At 36.6% G+C, this 23,100-nt stretch overlaps 1 protein-coding gene across 12 annotated transcripts in view; it reads right to left on the reverse strand.

Moving 5' to 3' along the window:
- Positions 1 to 23,100, reverse strand: part of LOC139753689 (rho guanine nucleotide exchange factor 11-like) — a 575,625-nt gene that overhangs the window by 537,832 nt on the left and 14,693 nt on the right. For 10 of the 12 annotated variants that reach the window (XM_071670374.1, XM_071670376.1, XM_071670381.1 and 7 more), the window contains exons 4-9: positions 9,959 to 10,110; positions 7,643 to 7,759; positions 5,021 to 5,119; positions 4,200 to 4,502; positions 1,705 to 1,798; positions 735 to 940 (exon numbers count right to left, since the gene is read on the reverse strand). In XM_071670374.1, the coding sequence (XP_071526475.1) occupies positions 735 to 940; positions 1,705 to 1,798; positions 4,200 to 4,502; positions 5,021 to 5,119; positions 7,643 to 7,759; positions 9,959 to 10,110 (971 nt within the window). The remainder of the gene's footprint in view (positions 1 to 734; positions 941 to 1,704; positions 1,799 to 4,199; positions 4,503 to 5,020; positions 5,120 to 7,642; positions 7,760 to 9,958; positions 10,111 to 23,100) is intronic. The other 2 variants (XM_071670382.1, XM_071670383.1) reach the window with 2 other exon arrangements.

Genomic DNA, 23,100 nt, shown 5'->3' on the forward strand with positions numbered 1-23,100 from the left:
ATGACAGAAGAAAATATTCAAGAAATGGCATCTAACGAGCCTCCCCAAAGAGTACAAATAGGTAATAAGGCAAGCATGCATGCCTCCATGCAAAAACACACGCACACACATAACATTATCTCTAGGGGGCAATGGCCTCATTTGCACCCATCTACTCTTGCTGTGAAGTATAATGAACTGAAACCAGAGTCTATCATCCAAAGCCCATCCAAAGCAAAACCCCAAACACTATTCTAAGGTTTACCTAAACTAATTCATGTGTCCTGTTCAACTCAGACAGCATATCACCCACATATACCATACTCATCCAAAGCAGTCAGGCATGCCTCTCACACTCAAGAATGCTCATGCCCCAAAAACCCAGAGGCTCCCTTACTCAAACCTTCCATCTCCTTCTTGGTATCCTTTCCATCCACTGATGTGTGATGCATATGCTATGTAACAGACCTGCTCTTTGGCAAAACCTCATCATAGATACTACCCTTGCTACCTTTTTTGACATATTGGTCCTCTTTAACAATCTTCACATATCCTTTCCATTTGAGAACACCCCTGGCCAAGGAAGAATTTGTCCATGGTCAAAAGGTACTAAGAAAGGCAAAACCTGAGTTAGTGTAGCTGAGCGCTTAATGTCAGTAAGTGATGTAAATTTTATCAGCTATAAAAATAAACATATAAAACAAGACCACATCAGCAAATTTTCATATGTGATATCAAATAAACTTAGCACTCACATCATCTATTATAGTTGAGTAGTTTTCATCCACCTCATCAGAGGGATAGATATGCATCACTGAGCCAGGTGCATATGGTGGAGGGGGAGTTCCTGGGGGCTCCAACACAGAAATATCGTCACTGCCTACAGATGAGACTTTGCCACGACTTCCACTTGACCCTGTCATACTTACATCAATGACAGAGTCATTCCCACACATGTAACCTATGAATATAATGAAGTTTTGTCAAAAGGCATGGAAAAACATTTCTTCTCTTGAACTGAAATCAGCAACCTTATATGAAATACAAAAGAGTTCTACCTTACATATCAAAATGATGTATTTGAAGAATTCACAAAGAGTTTATGTTTATAATTCAACATCAAATGTAATACTGCTTCTCCTTCCCTGCCCTAATAATCTGTTCCCTGAAAGATTCTTCTCTTGGATCATGCTGAAAAATATTAGCACGTCTGTAAAACAAAATTTTTGTGGGGTGATGTTATTACCCTCATAATTTCAATCAGATAGCAATCCATTTACAAATGCAGCAGCTCTTCTTCTTTTCCCTTCCCTTCCCTTGCTATGCCTCCCTACCTACCTAACATTTTCCTCTTAGTTACATCTCTCCCTTCCATCCATTCCCACTATTCTTTCCAGCTCTTCCTGCCTTGTAAAATACCTATCTTCTTACCTTTTAATATGTTTGTTATCACCCACTCCATTGCATGATGCCTCATACAGAATCTTGAAATAAAGCTTTATCTACACCTTCCCTAAATACCCATTGTATATCACATTCTCTATTATATCACCCTCATCCATAAAGTGCTCCTTAGTTCTTATAATACCTTTCCTTTATCTTTCTCAAAAACCTATTCCTGTTCATCATCAAATTACATTCTCCATAAGACAACATGATGAAAAAATCAGTTCTGATCCATACCATCATAATGCATAAAACATTACAGTTCAATGAAACACTTACTAGAACTGCTCTGGAGGCCAAGGGGATCAGGACTTGACTTGTTTCTGTAATGAGAAGGTGGACGACTGCTGGGTTCTGAGACAGAACTTACCGACTGAAAAAAAAAAGTTAAAAATTACATATTTTTGTAACAAACTCAAGTGCATTGTAAATGAATAATGCCACTTAACTGTAAACTTCACAAACCTGTGTTCCCTAAATAACTACTTCCACCTATTTCATACTTTATCCTATAACTACAGTAATATCTCCTTTCATTAAATAACTCTTTCTTTAATTTCTTTCTAATTCAAATATTTGCTCACAACACTCAAACACATTTACAACCATATTTCCCAAAATCACTTCTATATCATGATGGCTGAATGACTCAAACAAACAATTTCAACCATAATAAGGAGCCTTAGAGCAAATATCTCATCAAGAAGCAACCCTTATACTTCAGACCACTGACAGTGAGGACCATTCCATTTCCAGCAACTAGGTATGAGGAATATTTCCATAGATTCCATAGATTCCATAGAGAGTCATTTAACTTTAATCACAGATAATAATTCCAATCAATACAATACTGAGAGTTCAAGCATGCACAAACACTTTTACAGTTTTTTTATACAACTCTTTTGATATCCTTAAACTTAGATTAACTTCAGTGAAATGAAACACACTAGAATTTCATCAGCACATTAAATCTACATACCAGGAAATCATGAATTTCGTTCATTTAAGACAAGTTATCACCATGCCTTAAAAAGTAAAATGTCAAGAAACTAAGATAAGACCATAATTCACTCAGGAAAAATACCTGAGGGGTCAATCCAAAATGAAGAAATTCTGTGAAAGCCAATGGAAGGCATGTAAATAATTAGATCGTATTCTAATTATCATACATACTTAACATGCAATGTGCACAATTGTGATCACTATTTGTGTATTACAGGAAGAGAGTCTTACACTCATGCTACCCCATTTCTTAACCCTGTATATGTGAACCTTGTCTTTACTCCTAAACATATATTTTCATAGACACACATCAACCTAAACCATTGATCAATAAACCCTGGGAGGAAGATGAAAACTTGGGCTAGGGTGTTGGCCAACTCCTGTGCCCTGGAGTTGAGCCTTTGCAGGCCTGTAGTAACTCATGGTCAGTAACGCTACACATTAAAGTACCTAATTGTACTACGATGGGAGTGAGTTTTGCACTTGTGGAGTCCCATCTCTTGAACGTTCTCTTTTATAATACAACTTCGTAAATTTCTGTATGCTGCAGCATTAATTAACCACATCCTCAGTCATTCTATTCTAATCATCCACCATTCTTATATCACAGAAGTACTACTTCATATCTTTCAACTCATGGTCAGTAACGCTACACATTAAAGTACCTAATTGTACTACGATGGGAGTGAGTTTTGCACTTGTGGAGTCCCATCTCTTGAACGTTCTCTTTTATAATACAACTTCGTAAATTTCTGTATGCTGCAGCATTAATTAACCACATCCTCAGTCATTCTATTCTAATCATCCACCATTCTTATATCACAGAAGTACTACTTCATATCTTTCAACAAGTTTCATACTTAATTTCATGTTTTGTCCTCTGGTTGCTCTATCACTATATCTTTGAAAGAACTGTTCACTTCCTAAATCATCAATCCATTCTAAAATCTTAAAGATTGTTATCAGGTCACCCTTCACTCAATAATGTACGGGAAAGGAACTTCATACTCTTGAATCCCATCTCTTAAACATTCTTTACTAACTTATAATTTCTTAGATTCATGTCTACTGTCTGCACCAAGTATGTTCTCAGTCATCTGATTCCATTCATCCAGCATACTTATAAAGGTATTTTTCACATACTTTTTATGAGATTTCTTCCATAATTCATTCTCAAAGAACTGTTTACTGTCCATGTCATCAATCTGTTTTAAAAAATTCAAGGTTGTGATCAGGTTGTGATCAGGTTACCTCTCATTCTTCTCGCTCCCAAGGTGGGCAAATTCAAAGCCTTTCCCTGTAACTTAGCTGTCTTAATTCTGGTACCATCTTTGTTGTCCTCTTCTTGACCCTCTGTACTAGCTCTTTGTTTGTGTATGAGTGTGTGTGTGTGTGTGTGTGTGTGTGTGTGTATTACAACTACCAAATTAAACAGGCAGCTTCATTCACGCGACTTAAAGGAAAAATACTTACAGCATATCTTCTAGCTTTCAGAGGTACCTATCAACAAACAAAATTTGCATATTCTATGAGCATCTTAAAAAGACACATGCACATTCAAATCTAATTTTATACTTCTGTAAACATTAACCTTCTTTTCTAAACATAAAACTCCCATAAGCATAAGCACATCTAAAGCAGAAATAGCAAATAAACACACCATTATAGCAATGATAATCACTGCACAAGAACCAAATGAGCAGTTTAGCACCCAAAGCTACAAAATCTAAAAGTACATTTGAAAATTTTTTCTTATAGCATCAGCAACTTACATGTGTAAGACTCTGCACCTTATGAATGTTCTCTAGACTTTGTGCAAGGCCTCCCTCCCCAACTCTCTCCAGCTGGTTAAGACGAGGGGGTAGTGGAGGTGCAGAGGTCAAGGAGATGGATGACGTTGATATGTTAGGGGCAGATGTCTGGGTAACTAAGGATCGATTACGAGCCGGAAGAGGTGGAGGGACTTCTGAGACTGAACGACTATGTGAATGATGCTGGGACTGGGAATGTGGGTGGGAAAATGATGGACGAGAAAGAGGTGGAGATCGTGGGGAGTAGCGTGGGTGCGTGTGTAACTGAAAACAAATACAACATATCATGACATAACAGAAAAACATAAAACAAGAAAAATAAAACAATTTGTAAAAAAGTCTATAAACAATTCACAATAATCTAGTTAAAAATATCATTAGTTGGCCACAGCAAAGCAGCAAGTATATGCAGAGTGCCACAGGCACATTACAAGCTGAGATTACACTTCCAAAAGGCTTGTTTGAAAGTCTGAGCAACAGTCAACAGAAAACAAGCTCATCACAATGTCTATTACAGAAATCGAAAGACTCCCTCAAGTATTCCAATGCAGTAAGTGGCACAGTTCCAGAGCAACAACAAAACCAAGTTATCAAATGAAAAATAAGTAATGAAGATAATATTAGTTAAATGAAGAAAATACTAAACATAAAGGCATTAATAGTAAATATTATTAGGAGTTTATTCTAGGAGCTTTATGATTATTTAAATGCAAACCATAAGAATTAATGGCAAAAAAAAGAATAAAAACTAAAGGTAAGTTAAAACTGAATTACAAGCTTACTTGAGCATCAATGTCTTTCATGTTCTTGAGTTCTTCCTGTATTTTGGATATTTGACGATTTATAGAATCCAGCTCCTTCTCAAGGTTTCTTTGCAAAACCTGTAAAAGGTAAACAATGGCCACTCACAACAGGATGCAAAACTAAAAACCCAAACTAGACTCTTAGTTCAATCAAGTACAACAAATACTATATAAACAGAAGGTCCGAGTGAGAGCACGTTTGACCATCTGACGATGCACAGTAAGATGTCCCTGTGCTTAACATGATACAAAAATGAAACAAAATGATAGAACTGTAAAAAAGTAAAATATTAGAAATAATTTGAAAACACTGCAACATGTATAAGGACAAATGGTGAGGATAGACTAGAATAAAACAAATAAGCATAGGATACCACCTTTGAGATCAATGTGCTGTCAATGAACTGAACCAAGGTATTTGAAATGTCTGGGGTAAACCATGGAAAGGTCTGTGGGACCTGGATGTAGATAGGGAGCTGTGGTTTCAGTGCACTGCACAAGACAGCTAGAGACTGAATGTGAACGAACGTGGCCTTTTTTGTCTGTTTTCCTGTATGTGTGTGTATACGTGCGTATGTGGGCATCTATACGTGTATATGAGTGGACAGGCCATTCTTCGTCTCTTTCCTAGTGCTACATTGCTGATGCGAGAAACAGCGATTATGTATAATAAAAAAAATATATAATACAAAAGGAAAGAGTAAACAGACAACAGGACTTATGTTACCTTATTTTCATAGAAGCTGCCCTTTGAAATATTACATATCAAAACATTTTCCTGGAAAAGTACTTAATATTAGTTCTAAAAAAGATAAAACCTGAATATTCTTACTTTCAAAGATTAAAGAGCCTTTTACCAAAAGACCTGTGTACAGCCTCACTTCTTCCAAAACAGTTTTCCTAAAAGACTTCATAATCATTAGCACTTCCTAATTTTTCTGCACTTTTATTATATTTGAAAAGTAACAACTCTTATGCTCAGAATCCCAGAATTGGCTTTATCATTGAACGCATCTTAAAACCTTCCTACCACAAAGTTTTGTGATCTCCACTTTCTTATCCTACTTATTTCCTAACAGTACTTCTTTTGTTTTCATGACCAGAAATCTTTCATATCCCCCAACTCATCACCACTATAGTCAGTTTATCAAAGTCAGTGCATCACTAATGAACATCAAAAGGCACAATATAACTTTCCGTATTTAGTCTTATGTTAAATACCTTTGCAATGGCATGGTCCAATGTTTGATTGGGGCAGAAGTGGTGTGTATGACATGAATGACAACTCTAAATACAGTGATGATGGGGAAAGTCTGTACTTTTCTTTTTAACATGGTTTCACAACTTATTACATATACTGACACAGAATCCGTGGTAAATAATGTTTATTTTTTCATATCTATTGTTTCCCTACATTGCAAGGTAGTGCCCACCAATGCTGTGTTTGTGTACAAACTACAAACTGAGAGTGAAACAAAGTTCAAAAGAAATAAACAAGATCTCCATGTCCTTCATAATTTCTTGAGCTGTCATATCTGTCAGACACAACACTTATTCTGACTTACTAAGCAATCTAACTGTGCAACACAAAGGTAGATGCATTATTTTCAAAATATTTTTTTCTATTTTTACAAGCTAATCAATAAATTCATACATGTTTTCTCTTTTCTCAAAATGAGAGGTTTTTCAAATGTATCTCGCCACTTACAGGTTAATTTTCTTACCAAGTGCTTTAGTTACTTTTGGAAATCTTTCCAAAGGAACAAGTGATTCAGTTGAGAATATTTCTCTCTTATGTAAAAGAAGAAATGATTAATGATGTCTGCTATCCTCTCTGTCAGTAGTACATTATATCTAAGGACTTTTAGATATCTTTAATATAGGCAAGCACATATTATATACTTCCCCTGCCTTTACATAATAAGTGATGCCTCTTTGAATATGTTTCAGAGCTTCCTAACAACTGTTTTCTGATGTGAGACAAAGGCTGGCTGTCTGTTCAATGTACACATATAGCAATTCATCATAGAGAGGTTTGGTATTGGTCCAGAATCAATGACTAACCATGTGAAAGTATCTAAAAATGTTTCGTGAAAAATGTTGCTGTGCAGGACTGCTTCCACTTAGTTATCCTGCAATCTACTTGGAGGTGCATAAAACATGTACCCAATATGAAAAACTGGTAGTCACTTAATTGAGGCAGTTTGACTTGCAAATGAAGATTGTCTAGTTTCAAGATTGTTAAGATAGTTAACTGTTCTGTAATTCTGTGACTTATGTCAACAGCAAAATTAGTTATTCATTCAGTCAGCCAATGACTATTGGCTAACTAGGAAAAAATACATTCAATCATTTTGTCAACCAATGACTTCTATCAAATGCAAAAATACAGAACTTGTATTATTGTTGACAGAAAAACATTAAAAGCATCAAATCAACAACAGTAATAATAAATAATCATGCTATTACATGCAAACACTTACAACAAGCTGCAACTTCTATCTCATTTAAAATGAAGATCTATGATTATACTCCTCAGCCAGATTAACCTTCCATCTTGAAGTAAGAGTTACCATGGGCTTACTAATAGCCTCGACTAACCTTAGAGGGGCCTCTCTGAAGTTCTACCATAATGTTATCCCTCACTCGCCACTGTTTTTCCAGAAATTTCGTCAACATCTTTCCTTTGTTTACTTCCATCTGGTTTTGCAGCTGTGTCTGTTAAAGAAGGGTTGTCAATTTAAGTATAGTTAATATTATATCCAAAAATGTAATAAATGAAAGGTCTGATTACCTGCCTTCATCTGATAATTATAAACCTCTATGACACTGCCATACATAACCTCAGAGTTTGTTCAAGTGAAATACCTGTTACTAAATATCAACAAGACGTTTCAAGCTAAATATCATTGCAATCAAACATTTCAAGAATTTCATATGAACAAATTGAACACATATCCCTTGCTATACAATTGCTTGTCATAGGGAAATTTGCTTTTACATGACCTATAAAACAGAGAACAAATATGTTTTTAAATTTAAAAAGTTTTTAAGCAACTCTAATTCTTTGCCTTCTGAATTCTAGAGCCAAAATCAACTGAAACTCAGTGTTCCATTCCACATATGTATCACTTTTTCTTTCTAAATTTTGTTTTATTTTGGTCCAGTATGCATTCCATGTTTTCCTTGGAGCACTAACATTAACTGTTGTGTGGAACTCACTTGTAACTTGTTTCTTCCTTTTTCAATACTATAACTACAATAGCAACAGTACATGTTACCTTCCATCCAAACCATTCCATAACTAACCACCAACATCCATGTAGTAATAAAAAGCTCAACCCTAATTCACAGCGGAGTAAGTTCCACACAGATCCCCCAATCCCAAACAAATATAACAATAACAAAATACGTACATACTGAAATAACCCAACAAACACTTAATGGCCTCCCAATTCAGTCTTGAATTTCTTCAATCCACCAAACATACACCTAACAGAACTGACACTCCCCTAACAGACACAAGTCACACTCTCCTGCTTACACTCTGGACATCACCCATTACAACCCAATGGCCTGCACTCTCTCCACATAGATGCACAAACATCAAAAACTATTATGACCTGTGGTTCCATCAGGTGGCCATGACCAGCTTCCTGGGTGCTTCAGGAGCTTCATAAAGACAGAGGGTACTGCTGGGGCAGGAAAACAGACAAAAAAGGTAACATTCATTCACACTCAGTCTCTAGCTGTCATGAGTAATGCACTGAAACCACAGCTCCCCAGCCACATCCAGGCCCAATGGACCTTTCCATGGTTTACCCCAGACGTTTCACATGCCCTGGTTCAGTCCACTGACAGCACGTCGACCCTGATATACCACATCGTTCCAATTCACTCTATTTCTTGCACACATGTCGACCCCGGTATACCACATCATTCCAATACTGTATTCCTTGCATGCCTCTCACCCTCCTGTATGTTCAGGCCCCAATCACTCAAAATCTTTTTCACGCCATCCTTCCACCTCTAATTTGGCCTCCTGCTTCTCCTTGTTCCCTCCACCTCTGAAACATATATCCTCTTTGTCAACCTTTCCTCACTCATTCTATCCTTATGTCCAAACTATTTCAACACACACTCTTCTGCTCTCTCAATCATTTTCTTTTTATTTCCATACCCTCTTCGTCAACCTTTCCTCACTCATTCTATCCTTATGTCCAAACCATTTCAGCACACTCTCTTCTGCTCTCTCAATCATACTCTTTTTATTTCCATACATCTCTCTTACCCTTTCATTACTTACTCAAACAAACCACCTCACCCTACATACTGTCCTCAAACATTTCATTTCCAACAAATCCACCCTCCTCCATACAACCCTATCATAGCCCATGCCTTGCAACCATATAATATTGTTGGAACTACTATTCCTTCAAACATACCCAGTTTTGCTCTCCAAGATAACGTTCTCTCCTTCCACACATTTTTCACCGCTCCCAGAACCTTTACCCCCTCCCCAACCCTATGACTCACTTCTGCTTCCATGATTCCAATTGCTGCTAAGTCCACTTCCATATATCTAAAACACATCACTTATATAAGTACATTCAGAGGTCTTACCAGACTCCACTTGAGTGAGGTTACATTCCAAGTGAAAATTCACCCATGGCAAAATTGTATCACTACTATATAACAAAACATAGTATAATCTCATTGAATGAAATTCTTGCTACAGTGGAGTCAATCATGTCCCTGTTACTATGAGTAGTGCAGCTTTGGAGCTGTAGGAGTTCCTATACTCTGTGAAAGTCCTAAGGTTATATAATAATGCAAAGAAGCCATTCAGAAAAAATACATTGCACAAAAGTAACACTTTTTAGTCAATAAAGCTTAATCAAATGACCCTACACTTACATTCACGGGCAACGGTGCAGTAATACGATCATTAGATTTTGATGGAGTCGGTGTGGGAGGAAGTGGGCGGTGGGAGGGATCCTGGGGAGATGCTAAGTTTGAGACGTCACCTTCAGGGCAACTCCGCAAAGTCAGCTTCACAGACTGAGTTGCTGTGGATAACATAAACCTTATCAAGCATTACAATAAAAAATAACATGAGCACACACAAAAACATAAATATTATTTGCTGCTGTAATTAATATGAAGAAGAAACATATCATTTGTAATAAAAACAAAAAGCAGTCTTTGTAATCTAACAGTCATAGAATTCTTAAGACAAATCTTCAGTCAAGGCTGCTAGCCACTCTAAGAAAAACCATAATAAATAGCCTTTTCAAGTTAAAGCCTTTAAGGTTAAACTAATTATGTTTACCAACTACTTCAAGATAAGTATTTGCAATCAGTATGTACTGAAACTTTTAGTCAAAGCACATGTACTTATCATAAACAGCTATAAAAATGTAAATAATGTATGCCACAATGAGGATTACCGACAAAGAATAATTGAAGGATTAGAAGCTACTCACCACAATGCTCCCTATGTCAAATATATATATATATTCATACCTGCTCGCCTTCATCTATTCCCAAAGCCACCCCGACTCACAGGAAACATTATCGCCACCCCTACATCAGCAAGGTAGCGCCAGGAAGCAGATAAAGAAATGCCATAACCGTTCGCACACACTGTCTAGCTTTCAAGTGTACTGCACTGAAACCACAGCTCCCAAGTCACATCCAGGCCCCACAGACCTTTCCATGGTTTACCTAGGAAGTTTCACATGCCCTGGTTCAGTCATTCGACAGCACATCAACCCCAGTGCACCACATAATTCTGATGCACTCTATTCTGTGCATGTCTTTCAACCTCCTGCATGTTCAGGCCACAATCACTCAAAATCTTTATCACTCCATCCTTTCATCTCTAATTTGGTTTCCTACTTCTTATATGGGAGGGTATTGATCGAGAGGGTGAAGGCATGTACAGAGCATCAGATTGGGGAAGAGCAGTGCGGTTTCAGAAGTGGTAGAGGATGTGTGGATCAGGTGTTTGCTTTGAAGAATGTATGTGAGAAATACTTAGAAAAGCAAATGGATTTGTATGTAGCATTTATGGATCTGGAGAAGGCATATGATAGAGTTGATAGAGATGCTCTGTGGAAGGTATTAAGAATATATGGTGTGGGAGGCAAGTTGTTAGAAGCAGTGAAAAGTTTTTATCGAGGATGTAAGGCATGTGTACGTGTAGGAAGAGAGGAAAGTGATTGGTTCTCAGTGAATGTAGGTTTGCGGCAGGGGTGTGTGATGTCTCCATGGTTGTTTAATTTGTTTATGGATGGGGTTGTTAGGGAGGTAAATGCAAGAGTCCTGGAAAGAGGGGCAAGTATGAAGTCTGTTGGGGATGAGAGAGCTTGGGAAGTGAGTCAGTTGTTGTTCGCTGATGATACAGCGCTGGTGGCTGATTCATGTGAGAAACTGCAGAAGCTGGTGACTGAGTTTGGTAAAGTGTGTGGAAGAAGAAAGTTGAGAGTAAATGTGAATAAGAGCAAGGTTATTAGGTACAGTAGGGGTGAGGGTCAAGTCAATTGGGAGGTGAGTTTGAATGGAGAAAAACTGGAGGAAGTGAAGTGTTTTAGATATCTGGGAGTGGATCTGTCAGCGGATGGAACCATGGAAGCGGAAGTGGATCATAGGGTGGGGGAGGGGGCAAAAATTTTGGGAGCCTTGAAAAATGTGTGGAAGTCGAGAACATTATCTCGGAAAGCGAAAATGGGTATGTTTGAGGGAATAGTGGTTCCAACAATGTTGTATGGTTGCGAGGCGTGGGCTATGGATAGAGATGTGCGCAGGAGGATGGATGTGCTGGAAATGAGATGTTTGAGGACAATGTGTGGTGTGAGGTGGTTTGATCGAGTAAGTAACGTAAGGGTAAGAGAGATGTGTGGAAATAAAAAGAGCGTGGTTGAGAGAGCAGAAGAGGGTGTTTTGAAATGGTTTGGGCACATGGAGAGAATGAGTGAGGAGAGATTGACCAAGAGGATATATGTGTCGGAGGTGGAGGGAACGAGGAGAAGAGGGAGACCAAATTGGAGGTGGAAAGATGGAGTGAAAAAGATTTTGTGTGATCGGGGCCTGAACATGCAGGAGGGTGAAAGGAGGGCAAGGAATAGAGTGAATTGGAGTCATGTGGTATACAGGGGTTGACGTGCTGTCAGTGGATTGAATCAAGGCATGTGAAGCGTCTGGGGTAAACCATGGAAAGCTGTGTAGGTATGTATATTTGCGTGTGTGGACGTGTGTATGTACATGTGTATGGGGGGGGGGGCCATTTCTTTCGTCTGTTTCCTTGCGCTACCTCGCAAACGCGGGAGACAGCGACAAAGTATAAAAAAAAAAAAAAAAAAAAAAAACTTCTTGTTCCCTCCATCTCTGACACATAGTATATCCTCTTTGTCAACCTTTCCTCACTCATTCTCTCCACATGTCCAAACCATTTCAAAACAACCTCTTCTGCTCTCTTCTGATAACTGTGAATAAATCTTAAGTAATCTTCATTAAGGTTGAAAAAAAATGAAGGGGCATCTTTCTGAGTAATCATCAAAGGAAATGAGAACACCAAAAAATTATAAAACAAAATCAAATGAGGAACAAGGCATCTCTCCTGACACACTATCATCATAATAATAAGGATACTCTCTCACCAGTACTTGAGGAACACAGTCCCTGACACTGACTTCACTAGTAAATGTTCAGTCAGAGGCCATGTTCCCAAAATACTGGTGGGTCTGCATCTTGTTCCTTAAATAATGGTGGATTTAGTAAGGAGCTTTGTTCTTCACTTAGTGTTATTTAAATAACTTAACACATCTTGCATGACAAATACAGTATCATTTCCCCTGAAAAGGTCTTGAAAAATAGACAAAAGCTTATATAATGCTCCAACATTTTTCCTTAGAATTATGGAGATTCTGTCTACTTCTCATTAACATTATGAATCAACATCAAGAGTGGACAGTTTGCACTTTTATCATTAAAACATGATATAATTCTGATAACATTAATTTCTGTTAACCTCTTCACAAACATTCTCTCCATATCTCCAAACCATTTCAACACACCCTCAACAAATTTTGTTTTCTGGTTCTATTTAGCACTTTCATGGGAGAATTTATCATTCTGAATGAGCAGTTTTCCCTTTCATTTCCGATATATGATCATATCATATGAATTCATCCTTGTTAGGTTTTAAAATGATGACCATCATCATAGTAATGCATGCACTGCCTGAGTAAACTCACCATCAAATGATCTGTAAAAAGTTAAGTAAAAACTACATAATCACAGTGATAAAAATTCTCCTAAAAAGTTCTGAAGTGACTCAGATGCCATGTTGCTCAGGTACTGGTGGATCAGTACCTTGTTCCTTAGGGTAGTGATAAATTATGTGAGGAGACTTGTACTTTATCTCATTAGTTTTGTTTACAGATGCTATACTGTTCTAAAATGACACAAAAACAGTGCAAAGTCACAAAAGCAAAACTAAATGAGGAACACAGCTCCTTGCTGACCCATCAATATCTGAGAAACATGGTTCTGCATCTACATTACAAAATATATAGATTCCCAAAACCATGGTCCAGCACATTCATGATCACCTAAAACTTGAAGCATGTGTTTTCAGTACAGTATATAATTTCTATCACTTTTGTATATGCTTTATATATCATACATATACATATACCACAAACAAAGAACATCTGAATCTGCATTAGGTAAAGAAGTAATCTCTCAAGGTTACGATCTGTTCAGACCACAAACTATAGCCCAAATATTTCTAAAATCTATATATTTTCAAAATTAAAACCATGCCTCATCCCAAGGACTAAAATATCTTCATATTCCACCAGTAATGCTCTTGAATAACTCTAGAACAGCATAAATGAAAAACAAGACTTTGCCTAATCTTTTTTCTCCTCAAAATATCACTGTAGATCATCATTACTTAAGTAATGCTTACTTCATAATTCTATCATAAATTCATAACATATCTGTGTGAATATAATTTATATTTCCTGGTTCACGGAAACACTTTTATATATTCTATAATCATGAGTGCGATACTTCAGGTTTGTTTAATTCATGCAATAAACTGTAGCATCAATTCCTACAGCTCACTGCTGATGACTTTCGATTCTAATCTACTTTCACTTACAGCCAACATTTTTGTGACTTTTACAATCAATGGACTCTTGATGTGACCTTGGATCAGGCTCAATCTGACAGATTCACAGAACTTGTCAGTGCTTCTCTTGATTGACCACAAATGAGAAAAAATCCATGCCTAATAAACAAGTGTGAACTGGCAGACAGAAGGTTGCAACTAAAAAGATTTAGAGCAACACCCATGTAAGAAACGCACTATGGACTTATCTATATTCAAACACTCAAGTGAGAACTACAGCTTATACGCATCATTCTTTGATGATACAAAACAAATCGTTTATCTGTTTAAACTCACTTCTAGCAGACTTATCTAAAGTGAGGAAAGCCAATACGTATATAATCTATATGATCTGCTTCCAGTTATTACCTTAACCCTTAAAGGACTTGCCAGTAGTAAAATGGTTTACCACAAATGAAAAAAAAGTAAAATTCAAAATGTCATAAAAAAACATCATGAGCCACTTAAACAGCCACAGCCATCTAATGCTAAGGCATTACAAATCTTCGTGTCTCTCCATCAATTGAACCCTACATGCACCCAGTGACCCTAGTAATACTTTCTGCTCTCAGTTCACTCCACTGTGCCTGATGACTAAGTCCTCTTATATTTAAACCTCAAGCATTATATTCAAAATATTTGTCTGATATTTGTCTGTCCTTATCATGTAAATCTCACAAAATTTCAACTACATTGCAGCAGCAGAATAAGGCCCCTGTGGGAGCACACAGCATCTTACTACCACCATGGTATATGGGTAACTGAGAAAGTCATTTATCTGCAGGCTAATTAGAGTTGCAGATGACATCTAGAATCTATACATGCCATTAGTGAGTAAGGGAACCATTATTTACTGATGCATGTGGAAAAATTAAGAAGGTATAGCATAGTTAATCCCAAAGGTACACAGGAAGCAGTCAGGGCCTAAAAGGGCTTGTATCTCTCAGATAACCAAAAACTAAAAAAGTATGGAATATATTTACTTGAATGAAACTCTTTGAAATTACTTACAAAAACAGAAACTGCAAAACAAAAGCTAATGATACAAAGCTACTCTAAGAGCAAGGAGTTTTTTTTCTTTTTTTTCTGACTTACTGACTCACTTTCATTACCCATGATCTATTTTGCACAATCTTAAAATGTTTTCAGAACTCTGCACAGCAATATTAAGACATATTATGATAAAAACACTCTTAATTTACATTTCATCTTAAATTCATTAAAAGAAACTTAAAGTGCAATATAAATGAAACATGTAATACTGCATCTCCACTTTCACAAGGCTTCACATCATTGCTCCGAAGGGTTACTTAGAACAATATCTTGATATGAGATAAGACTGACTGCCACTATCACTGCTCTCATGAGCTGCTTTTATATGTATCCCAGCCATTAAAACTTGGATCTGCAGCATGCAACTTATTAATGCTTCACTAAGTTTGTTTGTGGACACCAGCCTTAGGAGAACTAACTGCCATGATGCCTCCTTTCCTTGAACTACAAAGCTGTGGAGTTCTCTTCTTTCTTTTCTCTTGCCCTGTTCCTGTAATCTTCCCTCCTTTAAAGGTCAGGTCTACAGACACCAGAGAAACTTAAATTACTCTGTTCTTTATTCTTTTTCTAATACTGTTATCTTTCCTTCATCCAAAATGGCTATTACTGGGAGATGTTTTTCCCTGTCAAAAAGTTAAAGTGAATAATGCTTTGCAATCCCCATTAGGCCATGACATCAGGCCTGCATCTCATGGGTTGGAGGTGTGAAGCATTTTTTGTGTCAGCACACCTTTCTATTACTTAAAAAAATCTAATGCAACATGAACTTTTGCTTTACTAATAGATGAAATCAGCTAATTAATGAAAAGATGAAAAATTTTAAAAGTATGTGCTCTGCACACACTCCAGCAATGTATCTGCCTTCATATTCTATTTTCTAATCCCAAGGCTAAAATCTAACATACACAGTATTGCCAATGGTAATATGATCTTGTACTTGTTACAATTTTTTGGCATCTTAAGAATGAGGGTTATTACCTCTCCTACAGTAAAAACAAATAGGTAAGTCACAAATCAATTTAAATAAAAGAGTGGTCATGCACACAAGCAAGCACTAAAATCCTACTGCAATGCAGTAGGTATCCAAAAGTTTATAAATCACAATGCCGTATCATACTAATAGTATGAATTACAGCAGGACTAATTACATTAGGTAAAAAATTACAAAACAACTTCAAATATCACTAAAGATTAATCTTAAACTACAATAAAGACTTGCATGACAGGTTAAATTTGCAAGAGTGAAGGGGACAGAGTACAGGAAGCTCAAAACTTATAAATCAAAATAATATGGTATGATATTAGTGCTGTACTGGGCAAAAGCATCAGCTCAAATAATATCTTGGCTTGTACTTACCATAATGAGAGCGAATGTATCAAAAGACAAACAACATTGCATTAGTATAAAAAGTAAGCCATGCAGTTTCTTATCATATACAATTATATAATAAAGCATCAATATATCAAAACATGCAATGATATTAATTTTTCACAAAATGTCATAAAATATCAAAACACAAGTGCTCAGGAAATTGCACATCATATAATTCTGCTTTTATGGATGACTTCACATGCAATTCTGGCTAGTTCTGTAACTAAATGGTATAATTCTCTTAAAAGCAAAAGTTTTCAAATATTCTATGAAAAAGATACAAAACAGTATAATAGATGCAGAAAACAAGTAAATAAGTACCTATTTAACCTAATAACTAATGCCCATCAATAAGATTCAAAATGAAATTTACTTTGTTCCAGTTTCAATACACCTTTACAATTACTCTTAAACCCTGTTAATACTCTTTTAATTCAAAACATTAAAACTGCTCCAAATGTTCCTCCATGTTAACTTTAAAGTTAATCATTTTAGAGTTTCTGCTTCTACACACAACAGGATTCAAGAATTCCTCTGAATTCTCACATATAACATTACTTTGCTCCCATAAAGCTGCCTTTGTGAAAATCTTATCACTGTCAGACAACTTTACTTTCCTTAACTGTGTTGCAGCAGATAAGTGTTGCCTCTATCTTCAGCTGTATATCTTTTTTTTTTAACAGAGAAGTGAAAATTGTTTATCACTTTGCCTGTCAAAACCACTTAGAAATGGATAATTCATTCCTCAACTAACTCAGGTACCCAGCACTGCACAGAAAGAAAATTGCTTTTATAAAGAAAAGTTTATATCATTTTGAAAAACATACAAAATTTGTTTCAATGTAAACCAAATTCTGATTCTAATCTTTAGTTGCATAAAAACCATAAAGTGCTGGGAAATGGCCTTTGTTAGTTTTCAAACTACTACTAAATCCAACTGTTAAAGAACTGAAAACTAAAGTCACCTCTGAGCTGAACGAGTACCAATAAGCCACAGTAACTCTCAACCATGAAAGGTGGCTTTTGTTGGCCTTTAAGGCCAGGCACTGATACCCTTGGATTCTGTCTCTGATCTTGAGGTAACTTTATTATACTATGAGGCTTCTATGTCAACTAATTTGATTGAGTGTAGTGAACTAAGTGCAATCCCTAAGGCTATCTAAAAGTGGCCTTTGGTAGCCTTAAAATGGCCTTCAAGGCCAGTGTGTGATACATTAAAACCTTGCCCATACTAAGAAGCACCTACAACCAAAATGTGGGACCCTTCAGCCCTGTAAGAGCAACAAACATGCACAAAACACCTGAAAATGGTTTTAGAGGACAATGTGTAGTAGCTTATAACCTCGCCTGGCTCTGAAGTACACATATCCAAAATCTGGGTGCTATGACTTGGCCATGAAAAAAGTAATGAGCAAATGCACAAAACATTTGTCTTACCCTGATTACATTCTGCCTTCCTAACCATTTTGCTTCCATCAGCCAATTTCAGCTTCCCTGCAAGTCCACATGTTCATATTGGCCAAAGAGTCAGTTTAAAACTTCCTAAGTGCTACAATCCAAGTCCCTCAGCCCTCAAAGGTGTCCCCTCCCATCACTTGCCATTCTTTTTCAAAAGACCAACTCCAACATCACTCTTTCTAACTCATCCTCTCTCTCTCTGGAATAAAAAAAAAAAATGCATAGCAGAACAGGAAAAACAAGTGATGAGAAAAGGAGAATCAGAGCTATTCAACAAATAAGTAGTGAGGGCTATGTACTTGTCATGCCATCCAGCAAAATCTCGACTTGAGAACTCATAGGTAGGTAGGTAAACTAACACTCTCTCTCTCTCTCTCTCTCTCTCTCTCTCTCTCTCTCTCTCTCTCTCTCTCTCTCTCTCTCTCTCCAAGAGATAGAAACCAATTTATAAAATGTTTAATGTACTCATATGAAGCAAAATTGAGTAGTGTTGTGTTGTATGGGTACCAATGAGACACAGAAATAAACATATTAGAAAGAATTCTGAAGAACTTCTCAAGCAGAATCAAACTGCAACTATAAAACCTAGAGAGAAAAAGAATACACTAATTTACACATGGTAACAAATTGAAGGTATTAAAGAAAATGTATTAAACTTTAAAGCATCTCAACTGGGATGATACAGCGTTCTAAAAGTTTCAAGAATACCATGAAACATCTCAATAGTAAATCAGATAAGAATATATGACAGCCCAAGCAGGAGATTAGAACAATTATCAATGTACTTTCAAAAGAAATAAGAAATATGCATGGGACACCCAAAGAAATATTCAAAAGAATATATGAAATGTATTTGAAATCAGTCCCAGATGAAACAAGAATGGATATCTTTGCTAAGAATATTTTTACTGATCAAGCAAGATGTGAGGTGAGTCCTTCATGAGAGCCTTGCCATTATGGCTAAGTATTGGCATAGGTAATCACAGATAACAAACTGAAGCTAAAAAAGAAAATGCTCTGAACTTGGAAGCTTCTTAACAATGAGGAAACAGTAATCAAGTCTGCAACAGTACCAAGAAACAGAGCTAGAAGAAATCAAATGCAAATATTGAGATACCCATAAAAAACTAAAAAGATTATGCAATGTTCTACCACAAGAATCAAGAACCATGTGCAAGGAACAACAGAAATATTAAAAAACTTGATACATGATTAAAGTCAATCCCAGATAAACAATAAATAATTATTTCATGAGCATAGTGGTGGAGAGAAACCATTATTCTATATCAAATGTTGGTCAATCTCTGGAAAAAAAAAAAGCTCTACCCTTCTTTAGCTCATGTTTCAAACAGTGGAACCTCACATCATCTGCTCCTTTCTGTCTCAGAGAAAATTAAGAAGGGAGGCAATGTTCAAATGGCATGCCAGCAAAACAAAGCGCAAACAACCACTTTCGGCACACTTAGCACCTCTAACAGGCGAAGAAGACAAAATCTAACATTCCTTCATGTATGCAGCTGCCATAGTAAAAACATGGGGATCACTAGCTTCACTGCAACCTACACAGCTGACAATACTACACACTTTGGTCTTTGCTACATATAAAGTGTGACACAAAGGGATACCACAATCTTCTGGTATGGGAGACAATGACATGCTGGCTACTTTTCCCAGTGGTTACTTAAAACCTATTCGCAGTTGGTGGGCAGGTAAACTTTTTCTCTTTCAATGAAGAAGCAATATCCTGGTCAAATTTTCTTGTGCTGAGATGCAGTCTTAACCAAAAACTGGAAATACCATACAAAAATGTGCTATAATAATTTTTTTATGAGCAGCTAAAATATCTGGGATCCACCTCCTTATTAGCAACAGTGGAAACAAAAGACTTTCATGCTCCAGGTTTCACACATATGTAATCAACCTTTTCTGTCTGTAATGATGTTACACCATTCCCCTTTTCGACAAACACTGTTTTGGCCACTGTTCCCTTGAGTAGTCTGGTAACCTTGCCAACAAGAACTGAATCCATGGCTGCTGCTTCCCACAGTTTGTACGCAGAAACTGGCCACAAGGACCAACTGTCATCCTACCTCCACCTTTCCTCAGGTAAACAGTGGAATTCTCTTTGTTATTTTGTCTTTCCCTCTACCTATAAACTTTTTACCTTTAATGGTATGTTTTGCCTATGACATGTTGGTCACTAAAAAATAAAAAAATAAATGAATTCTGCACTCAACAATGCCAGAAAAACTACCTGATCTATGTGCTAACATAAAAAGTACACTCATACACTTGGGACAACCAAGTCCAAGGAGCAGGCCGAAAGCAAATAAAAAACCTCATATGAGGAGATGGTAAAGATTTCTCAACTTTCAGGGTGGATCTCCTACCCATTATCTAAAGTAATCATATGTTACTAGAAGACTTTCATAAAGAAGATCTATTAAAGCCAAAGCTCAACACACATTCAACTGTGAATCAAGCTGCAGCAAACTGGTCTTTACATCAATGATACAAAAACTGGTCCAATCTACTTCATAAATTAGAGTCCATTACAAAAATAAAACAAATAACATTTCAACGAAACAAATCTAAATGATGCTTAACTTAAAAATTTAGGTTTTGAAGCTGAAAGAAAAAACTTTTCTCTCCACATGGGTATCCTGCAAGAGTGAAACACATTCCCTGGGCATATACAGGTCAAGATCTTCCATCCCTCATGATTGTTGTTGAATAAGTATCAGCCTTCCTTACCTTTCCTGAACCACTTAAACATTCTCATGGCTGCACACACATTCTAGGCACATCCACAGCCAACCAGCAATCTCCATAAATCTGACATCGCTGACCAACTCATTGCCAGCTTGTTAAAGCTCATAATTCACAGATTGCAAGTGCCAATGAAGTGTCTCCCAAGCCAGAAAAGAGGGGGGGGGGGGTTGTTATTTCATGTGTGGCGAGGTGGCGATGGGAATGAATAAAGGCAGACAGTATGAATTATGTACATGTGTATATATGTATATGTCTGTGTGTATATATATGTATACATTGAGATGTATAGGTATGTATATTTGTGTGTGTGGACGTGTAAGTATATACATGTGTATGTGGGTGGGTTGGGCCATTCTTTTGTCTGTTTCCTTGCCCTACCTCGCTAATGCGGGAGACAGCGACAAAGCAAAATAATATAAAAAAAATATATAAAAATATAAACCTCACTACCTCGCAAACGCGGGAGACAGCGACAAAGTATAATAAATAAATAAATAAAATAAACCATATCAACATCCTCAGCTATTCAAACCATGGTAAGATACTGCGTTATTTCAATCTTGGCATGCTAGTCGTTTAAATCCACTGCATATGCCGTATCCATCATATCATTCTTCAGTTTCATTTTTCCACTCAGCTTGATGATTGGCTCTTACTATAACATTATACCTAATATCACTCTACAGGGTCTCCTGTTAAGTCCAAATAAGATAGTTGGTTGTCATCATCACTTGAACATCACAAAATGTTTATTTACAATGCAGCAGGGTGAAGACCCACGAAAGATGCAAATGCTGCATCCTCCTACTATAGTTTTCTTTAAGTAAGAGAGCCTTGTGGATATTTTGGCATAATAGTTAGACTTGCATCTGGCATATCTTCCTGCCTCAGGTCAGTAAAGGAATCATTTGTTCCTTTAAATGTGAGCAGGAAAATTCTGAGTGCAAAGCATACTTAGTACGGATTCTACCAGTCTATCACTCGAATGCCATACATGGTTTAGACTGAACGATTTAATAAAGCCATGTACAAAAAGTGTGTTTATCAAAAAAGAATGTAAAGCCATGAACTATGTTTTCTGTCAATTTGGAAAACTTCATATTTACTCAAGTGAAAATATATAAAAATCAATGTTATTCTGAAAAAAAATTCATTAACAGACAAGTACATTCTTACATTTGGCAAATTTGTTGTAATCATAATCATTACAGCTTTCTTCTATCCCCTGTAAATGATTCTATGGTACTCAGGCCTTAACCCTTATGGTTATCAAGAGTCTGAAATACTATCAACAGCACCCTAAGCTTCTCAGCATGTAATTTATGTATGCACCCCTAAAGTATTAGGGAACCTCTTGATGAAGAATAATGTGGAATAGACGAGGAACAAGACCTTTGCACTTAAGCAGGCATTGCAAAAGGCTCTAGAAAAAAAAGAAAAAAGAAAGTGTATGCAGCATTTATGGATTTGTTAAAAACAACCCATAAAGATAACTGAAAAGCTCATTGGAAGTTCCGACTTTACACTATTTGCATAAAAAACTTTTAATTGCTGTTATGACAGTATGAGGTTTCATAATGAAAGTACTATCTATACATGAGAATATGGCAATATAAGAATGTGGTATGAGATAAATGTGAGAGTGCTAAGGTTATGTATCATCACCACAGATGTTTGAATAATATCTTAATAAACAAAGCATTATGATAGATAGGATAAAGATAGGGTGATCATAGTGTACTACAGACACATTGAGTAACAAAATGAACATTATCACAGCTGTATGAAGATGATACTATACCACAAGCTGAACCAGAATATGCAACGAACAGAATGGAAGACCACTTTATCAGTTGATCAGTGTAAGAGAAGGATGTTTAAAGTAAATCTGAGCAAATGCAAGATTCTTGTTTTTATAAGAGATATGCTCTCATACTGTAATGTCTGTTTGAATGGTGAGGAAGTGGACACTGTTGCTGACTTCAAGTGTTTAGGGGTGATGAACTGTACAGACAGAACTGGAAAAGCTGAAAGATAGAGTAATATCTTACAAGAGAGAAAAATATCTAAGGTAAATTAAAAATATCGGGTAAATGAAAATCATTTCAGTGTAAATGGCACAAGAAGGTTGCAACTCTGAAGTACTAATGTGAAACCACAGTCTCTACAGGTCAGAATATGTGAAGAAAAAAAATGTAGGTTCCTTAGAACCAAGCGAACAGA

The sequence above is a fragment of the Panulirus ornatus genome, chromosome 15 (assembly GCF_036320965.1).
Source record: "Panulirus ornatus isolate Po-2019 chromosome 15, ASM3632096v1, whole genome shotgun sequence".
In the NCBI taxonomy this organism is placed as follows: domain Eukaryota; kingdom Metazoa; phylum Arthropoda; class Malacostraca; order Decapoda; family Palinuridae; genus Panulirus; species Panulirus ornatus.